The 8,668-nt window shown below is 58.2% G+C and overlaps 1 protein-coding gene across 1 annotated transcript in view; it reads right to left on the reverse strand.

Annotated features, from left to right (window-relative positions):
* Positions 1–8,668, reverse strand: part of USF2 (upstream transcription factor 2, c-fos interacting) — a 10,398-nt gene that overhangs the window by 817 nt on the left and 913 nt on the right. The window contains exons 2-9 of the mRNA XM_049622351.1: positions 8,186–8,258; positions 7,875–7,921; positions 7,647–7,765; positions 7,311–7,511; positions 6,737–6,887; positions 6,526–6,613; positions 6,176–6,234; positions 75–169 (exon numbers count right to left, since the gene is read on the reverse strand). Coding sequence (XP_049478308.1) covers positions 75–169; positions 6,176–6,234; positions 6,526–6,613; positions 6,737–6,887; positions 7,311–7,511; positions 7,647–7,765; positions 7,875–7,921; positions 8,186–8,258 — 833 coding nt within the window. The remainder of the gene's footprint in view (positions 1–74; positions 170–6,175; positions 6,235–6,525; positions 6,614–6,736; positions 6,888–7,310; positions 7,512–7,646; positions 7,766–7,874; positions 7,922–8,185; positions 8,259–8,668) is intronic.

Below are 8,668 nucleotides of genomic sequence, written 5' to 3' on the forward strand. Positions count from 1 at the left end.
GGCAGACTTCGTCGCAGGGGCTGGGGACCTGGCCCACGGCAGCGCGGGGAGCTGGAGGGCCAGGGGGCACTCACCGCTCCCGTCTTGCTGTTGTCCGCATTACAATCTGGAATGATTTTTGAAAGCTGGACGATCCAGTTGTTGATCTTGTCCCTCCGCCTCCGCTCCACTGTAAGAGCAACAGCAGTGTCCACGGCCGTGCCAGCAGAGCTTCGGGCGGCTCACTCCCTGACGCTGATGTTCCGAGACCTGAACGCGGGCACCCGCGCCCCGCTTCTCAAGAGGAACAGAGTCTCCCCTCTACCCACCCGCCCCCCGGCCCCCCTGCCCGGCAGATTCTAAAAATCTGAGCCGAAATTCAAATTAAGAAATTTCACGTAATAGTTGGCATCCTGAGAAATGGAGTTGTGGCTTGTGTGCCTGGGAGGCAAGAATGGGCCAGAGCTCCTTTACACGGGACCCAAGTACCCCTCGCGGGTCCCCCAGAGCGGGGGGTGTTTGATTTTTCCATACCCCCTAGAGCTTTGGGCTCCGTAATTTTGTTTTCTCTTCATCTCTACAATCAGTCTGCCCATATCCCACCCCCGGCTAAAATCCTTCTCCAGAGCCCTGGCAGCGAGTCCCAAGCCCCCAGCTGACATGAGCGGCTCGCAGGGGCCTGCAAAGGATGTGAACCCTACCTCGAAGGCCAGGGCTGGCAAACTAATGGAAGGTTTCACCTGAAAAACTCCAGATGCGTGATTTTTACTCTATAAAACTCGGCAACCTCACTCAAGCTGTCAGCTGACTTGAGTGGCAGCTACCCCATTCAGCTGGGGCCCGCGCCTTCTCTCCAGCTCCTCCCTCCGGCTCACTTCAGGGCCTTCTAACAGCTGCCTGGGGGCGGCCTGCGCTGAAGCCCGAGACCCCACTTCAGGGCCTCCCGAAGCAAAGCTGTGCCAGAATCTTCCTTACCTTCCAAGCACAATACTAGGCACTGGTGTGGACACACAAGAAAGCCTCCGTCAACCCACAACTATCACACACCCTCATCCCTCCTGCCAGGACAGACCACAGACAAAAGCAGTCGGTGTTTGCTGAGGAGATGAAGCCTGGAGGAGGGATTTGGAGAGGAAGGCAAAGGGTATGGTCTCCAGGCTGGGCGGTGCTGACAGGCATTTACAGAGGGGGTCGGGGGTGGGGGGGGGAGTGAGAAAGGAGGGTGGGCTGGAATCACGCCCCTTACTCCTCACAGCCTCTGAAGCCGGTTCCTCCCCTTGACCCTGCTGTTCTCTCAAAGAACACGCCCGGCCACGAACAGGCAAGTCCCACCGCCGGCTCTTGGCTTTGTCTGCTCACTGCCAACCAGCCTTTCCCCACGTCCGAGTGCTCCCCACCCTAGCCTGGGTGAGGACGCCCTCCTACATGGACCCTCCGTCTTTCCACAAGAGTTCCCCAACGCCTTGCTGAGAACGTGCCCGGCACCGCACTTTGCCCCACCCTGGCTCTGGCGTGAGTGCACAATACCCGGGTCCCAGGGAGAGACCTGCACCTCCCCACGGAGGACGGCCGTGTCCTATGGTCTGGGAACTCCGCGGCCAAAGGACCACAGCGGGGCCCAGAGTCCAGCCCGGGCCTGGCGGCGCCGCCCCCCGGCCCCCCCGCAGCGCGCTCCACTCCACAGCAGGTGGCTCCTCCGCTTCCTGGTCTCCCCTCGCGCAGCCTGGCGAGCTCGAGCCCGGGCACCGAGCCGCGGCCCTACCTCACGTGGACTCCTCCCTTCCAGCCACCAGGGGGCAGGGATGGGGGGGCCGGGCACAGCTTTTCCAGTTTGCGTTTCCTTCTTTAAATCGTCCTGCTTGCCCTACCGTGTGCAGGGTGCCCTGAGAGGGCAGAGTCTACGGCGGACTCCGTCTCTGCCCTGCTGGTGCCCACAGCATCCCTGAGATGTGCATCAACGGGGGGTACTGACACCGTGGATGTGCTGGCATCGAAGATCGTACCGAGGGCCTGGGGAATGCCAGTGTGAGGCAACGATCTCTGCATGGGGGTGGGGCGTGGTGGACCTTTACAGAAGAGACTCGGAGAGGGAACATTTGGGCTGGTTTCTGAGGACAGGGGCATTAGGCAGACAGGTGTGAAAAATTCAGAAATGGCGACACGGCAATTCTTGGGAGATACTTGGCAGATCCGGTGGGGCAGGGTGTAGGAAAGGCCAGGTTGTAAGGCCTCGAATGCCCTGTTTATGGGCCCAGGCCCTTGAGTGTAGGCCCCTTCATCAAGCAGGTGGTGAAGTGGTCAGGCCTGTGGCTCAGGAAGACCATCTTGGCACATTTAAAATGGTGGAAGACCGTTAAGACCAAGGCCACATCCGTTCTATGGAAGTTACGCCCATACAATGTTGAAAACAATTCAGGAGAAAAACCTGCCAGGACTGGGGGGAGAAATGGGCAAATTCACAGATACAATTAGAGACGCTAACACTCCTCTCTCAGTAACTGACAGAACAAGTAGACAAAAAAGTCAGCACAGAAAACCTGAGCAGTGTCAGCCAACTTGACCTCGCTGACCGAGGAAACACTCCACACGACAGCAGCAGATACATTCTCTTCAAGTGCACATGCAAACTTTCACAAGACAGACCACGTTTAGGACCATAAAGTAAGGCTCGACAAATTTCAGGGCAATATAATAAGAGTATGTTTCTAATGAGAACAGAACTAGAAATCAGAAACAAAAAAATTACCCAGAAAACCCACACGATTGGAAGTTAAGAAGAAATCGTAAGGAAAACTGGAAAATATTTTAAACTGAACGATAATGAAAACCAATGTATCCAAATGGGATGCAGCTGAAGCAGCAGTGGAGTGAAATTTGCAACCAGAAGGGCCTGTGCTAGGAAAAAAGAAAGGTTTAAATCATCTTAAAAGGCTAGGGAAAAACCCCCAAACAAATTAAATCCAAAGTAAATAATGGAACGAATTAACAACATTAAGAGTAGGAACTAATGAAATAAAAAAAAGCAATCCCATCCGGCATTTAAAAACCAGATTTCACACAGAGATCTGGATTTCCGGCTCCTCAGAGGATCCGGGTAACAGGGGACCCAAAGTCTGACATGGCTGCAGTGGGCTGGCGCTGCACGGGCCACCCTCAGGCAGGACCCGCAGGACCCAGTTTCCCGTGGGACCTGGAGACAGGCTCCTGTGGTTCCAAGAAACGGGGGAAAAGAGGGAAAAAGGAGAAAGAGAATCTGATTTGAAGTCCGCTTTGGCACAGGATCTCAGGGTTCACAGACATGAGGGAAGGAGAAGGGGGCAGAGTGGACAGTGGCCCTGGCATTCGGTTGCAGCTTGGGTAATTAGCACAGGGGAGCCTTATGCCACTCTGGAAAGAGAAATGCTGCCTGGGAGCCTTTGGGGAGGGGAGACGGCAGGCTCTGTTTTGGGCAAGTTGAGTACGAAGGGGTCTCTAGGACATCCAGAAATGAAGATTTTTGAATGGGCAGCTCAAACTATGGGTCTGGAGATCAAGAGAGAAGAATGGAATAGAGACAGCTTGGCACAAAGCCAGGGCCGGGGCGTTGGCGGGGGGTGGGGGGGGGGGGACTGGGAGGACACTGAAGAGTGGTTCTCATCTTGTTCAAGTCACATACTCTTTTCTGGAGAAACGATCGATACCTACAATAAGGGATAAGGCTTTGGGGATATTGACCATCCCTGGGCCTAATGTTTCAACTCTCCCGAGGCCAACAGAAGAGGGGCGAGACCTCAAGGGAAACCATCAGTCAAAGCAGTTTCCCAACCCTGCCCAATGGGAAGAATCGCCTGGGTAACTTGTTGAAATACAGACTCCTGGGCCCCCTCTGACCCACTTGTTCAGAACCTTGAGAGGACAGCCCTGGAGATAGAGACCGTTAACATGCTTCCCGGAGCTACTGGGATGCTGTGCTCTGAAGAACAGGCTGGGAAGGAAAAGCAGAGAGTGCAGAAAAACCAGAGCGGGTAGAACAGAAGGGAACATTCCCGAAAGAAGGAGAACAGGCAGGGTCAGATGCTTGGAGCACAGACAGGAAAGGAAGCCAGTGGATTTGGCAATGAGGTCATCCTGAGTGACCTTAGATGGACGTCTTTTGGTAGAGAAATGAGCCAGACTGCCAAGGGTACAGGGAGGATGGGCAGAGGGTGGGTCAAATACTGTGCAGGTCAGGAGAGAACGGGATGCAGCTGGAGAAAGACAGGGTTATGAGAGAGACGGTTTTTCGTAGGACGAGAAAGATTCACGACTTTGCAGCTAGACCAACCTAGTGAGAGGCAGAGAGTGACGAGTGGGGTGGAGGGTGGCTGGATGGTATCCCCGAGTCACTGGTGCAGCCTTACCAGGCGGCACACCGCGCTGCTGGGGGGGGCTCATGTGTCTGTACTGGCTGAAGTCACCATGAGTGTCCGGGGGAGCCGCGCGGGCACCATTCTACACAACACCGAACAGGCACAGACGCTGAGAAGCAGCCTCACGTCACGCAGCCAGTAAGTAGCAGGGCCACGACTGCCTGGGATCCTAGTGGAGGCCCCTCAGACACACCGCAGCCCAAACCAAGCTCAGACCTGCCCCTTCCCTACAAAGCGACCTGATGCCATCGTGAAGCCCTGGCTCTCCAGCCTTGGAATCATCTCCCCAACGCGCTCCCCTACCTCATGCCCTGTCCTATCCCGAGCCAACATCTGCAATTACCTCCTATGCGCCCAGCCCCCGGTGTCCCATCACCCTTGCCATCCAGCGTCCATACACAAACCCCTCTGCTGGCTGGAATAAAAACCCGGGAGCAGGGATGCCGGGAGGGCCTCTTACAAGGCCCTGCGTGACCCCGGTCCCGGACAGCCCTCCTGAAACTCCAACTTCCTCTTTCCTTCTCGGACTCCTGCTCTTCTTCAAACACACCAAGTCTGTTCTGGCTTCGGCCTGGGCGTCTGCACTTAAGCATCCTCAGGCACCTGGCCGGCCCATTCAGGCCTCTGCTCAAATGTCACCTCTCAGAGGGGCCTACAGAGCACGCTGTCTCCGTTACCCTCCAACCTCCCATGCAGCTTTATGTTCCTTGTCGTGATTTACACTACCTCACGGCACACCGCAGCTTTGGGTGACTTCTGTCTCTCCCACCAGAACGGACACCGGGAGAGCCAAGAGCTCATCTGTTCTATCATCCGCTGTACCCGAGGGCCTAAGACACAGGCATATATGTGGTACAGATATGCTCAACGCCAAGCTCAATGAGCTGCTCCGATCACAGGTACAAAGGCCCAAACCCAGCTGAACACCGTGGGGACTCTCAGGGCCTCGCCTGACATTCAAGGCCCTCCTTAGTCCTCCCCGGTACCCTGCCCCCAAGCACTCCGCATGGAACCTCTGCTATGACCACACCAGTACTCCCCGAAGCAGCCGCAGGCCACTCTGCCTGCCCTCCAGCCTGCGTTCCCCTCTGCCTGACACGCACTCCTAAAGGCCATCTCTCCGGGGAAGAAACCAGCCCGAACTCCGTCCAGCCTCCTTGACACTGCAGACCGGGCTCCAGACCTGGCACGGGGCAGGGGGGGCGTGCTTGCCACCCAGCCCAGAATCCACCTTCAGGAAACATTTGCTGAGAGACAAGCGTCAAGACATATGTTCCCCTGGACTTGCATGTGACCACGTCCACGACAGTGGCTACGGACTGGGGGCAGGCAGGGCTCGGGGTGGGGAACTAGGGGACATCATGAAGGGCCAAAATGACCGTAGGGTGGGCTTTGGTGTTCACAAAAGGCACGATGCCCCAGCCTTGGCCAGCCAGAGGCACAGCTTCTGGAAGTCAGGTAGGCAGGGGAATGAGGGACTTAAGGTCAATGACAGTCACCAATGGAAAGATAGTTCTAGGGGCATCAAATCAACTCGAGTTTTCAACAGGCAGGAAATCCGTATGTGAATGTGAAACACGCCATTTCAGATGCTAACCGTTAATTCGAGATCACTAACCAAGATGACAAAACACATTCCAATTCACACCTCCTGCCTGTCTGTTCCTGACTACGAACTTCCACCCGTTTCTACTCTTCCGGCATTCAACGAACACCTTTTGTGCACTTCTACCACGTCGCTGATCTGTGACACCAAGCACCAGGCCTGGCCGTGCCCGTGAGACCCAGAAACTCCACCCCGGCCTTACCTTCATTGTGCTGGGCCCTCCTTCTTTCATCCCGTGGTGTTCTGGTTCCGTCAATTTTCCTAGAAAAGGAAAAAGACGGGCACGTATTATCTCGGGTACCGTTTGCCTAAACATCTACGAAGAAGTCAGACTTGAGAATCAGCTGTGTAAAATAAACTCTTATGCAGAAATAGAAAAACTGTAACTCCCTTATACTCAAGAAGCAGAAACAGACCAACAACACATACTGACTGCCTGCCGTGTGCTCAACTGCCTGGCTCCCATTCCAGAAAACCTTCCCTTCCTTTGGCCCTCTCACACCAGGCCCTCCCAGGGTCCCCTGCTCCTGGGAACAGGTCTCCTGCACGTACGGGGAGTAGGGGTGTGTCCGAGGTGCAATTGTCCTCTGTGTTCCTGTCTGAAGCACGTCCTGTGGCGTCATCATGACATAGAACTGGCCTGCAGCGAAAGCAGGGGTTAGTGCAAAAACTGGGGGGCAGTGAGAACTGGTTAGGCGGGCTTCCCTCCCTGCTAGGCCTGCTGCCTCCCCTGCCTTCCGCCCTGGCCCCTTCCTCCCTTTACCTCCGGCCTGCAAGCTCTGGTCTGTGGTCTGTACGGATACAGCTGTGGTATCTCCCACACTGGATGCTGGGAAATAGGCAAAGCGTGCCTCCCCACTGACAGCCTCAGCTGCAGGGCTGCCGCCATTGCTGAAGGGATTTTGGATTACGGCCTGGGGAGTAGGAGGACACAGAGGCCACCCTTAGCCATCTTTGTTCCCCAACCCGCTCCCGTGTTGCTGTGTCTGACATTCACTGCATTCTATGGCGAACGGAAAACCCCTGTGTGCCACTCCACTCTGTCTCCTAGCCCCGGAACTCAGCAGATACTCAGTAATCACCTGATGGGTTGATTCATTTTTACCTCTAAAAGTCTTTCCTGTTACTCTCATCCCCCTTTTACAGAAAACAACAAAAAAAAAAATGACATTTCAAAACTCCTGACCCAAATTTCACCTTGCAGAACGGGGATATGACCCACACAACGCAATGGGTCTAAAGGCAGCACCTGTGTCCCACTTGCCCCACTCCCTGGGGATCCCCAAGAAGAGAGTTACTGTCCCCTCTCCATCCCCCCAGGGGTTGTGGGCACCTACCAGTGGGAAGGGTGCTGCGGGACCTGGGGGCACAGATGCAGCAGTGGGGCCAGGACGTTGGGCTGCCCCATCCACACCCACCTGGGTCACAGCCTGCTGACCCCCAGCGAAGGCAGCCGTAGACACAACGCTGACGGCGCCAGCCGTGTCGCCCTGGCCATCCAGCTGACCATCAGTCACCTGGACTACGCGGTACGTCACCTGCAGGGGGCAGCAAAGCGGCGAGATGGGTTCTAGGGTCCCGGCAGGGGCCAGGTCCGAGCCCCTCCCAGCTCGCCCTCTGGACCCTCAGCTCGACACTCCACTTGCCCGCGGGCTGCCGGCCCGGAGTCTCACCTGTCCTCCATTATTCTCTGTGCGGAACTGGTACTGGATGTTGTGGTCGCCAAACGCCGCCTGCTGGACGCTGGCGATGGCCACCGCCGTCTGCTCCTCCGCCCCAGGGCCGTCCCCGCCTGCGGTCGGGGAGGGGGGGGGGGATGGTCAGTGGTCACGCGGCCTAGGCGCCCCCAGTCCCCTCCCCGGGCTCAGGCCGCAGACCCGGTGGGCCCCTCGAGTACTCACCTTCCTGCAGCTCGACGCCCTCCTCTGCCTCGGGTCCCTTGTCGTGACTGCGAGGAGGACGAGAAGGAGAGGGGGTCAGGGCCGCCCCCGCCCCTTTGCCCAGGTGCACGGCCCCCGTCCCGCCCAGCCCGGTCTGGAGCTGGGATACCGCTAGGACCCGGCACCCAGGGTATTAGCGCGGGGCCCCCCTCCCTCGCGGCCTCCATTTTGAGCTGGGCCCGGCGGCCGCTCGGGATCATGGCGGCCCGGTCGCCAGGCCGAAGGGCCGGGACCGGGGCGCGCGGGGGCACGGACCGGTCCGGCATTCTTACCTGGCGGCGGCAGCAGCGGTGGCCGAGGCAGCGGGATCCAGACCCGGGTCCAGGGGGGCCCCCGAGCCCGGCGCTCACGCCGCGCGGCAGGAGGGGACGGAGGAGACACGGGAGCCGCTCGCGCTGATCACGGGGACAAACAGTGGGGTCATGTGAGGAGGAGATGCCGCCGCCGCCGCCGCCGCCGCCGCTCCTGCAGCCGCCGCCGCCGCCTCCGCCCGCCCGCCCTCCGGCTCCCGGCGGCTCCCGGCTCCGGGACGCAGCGCGGCCGCCCCCCGCCCGCTGCACGCGGCCCTCAGGCCTCCTTCCCTGAGCAGCCGCCGCCGCCGCGACTTTTTTTTTAACCCGGCCCGCCCTGGATGGCTGCCGCCTCTCCCCTGGATCGCCGGCTCGCGCGTCCGCCGCCCGGCCTGGCCCAGTCCGGCGGCGGATCGCTGCTGCAGCCGCCGCTGCTTTCTATTTTTTCCCCCTTTTTTTCCTCCT

The sequence above is a fragment of the Panthera uncia genome (assembly GCF_023721935.1).
Source record: "Panthera uncia isolate 11264 chromosome E2 unlocalized genomic scaffold, Puncia_PCG_1.0 HiC_scaffold_19, whole genome shotgun sequence".
Classification (NCBI taxonomy): domain Eukaryota; kingdom Metazoa; phylum Chordata; class Mammalia; order Carnivora; family Felidae; genus Panthera; species Panthera uncia.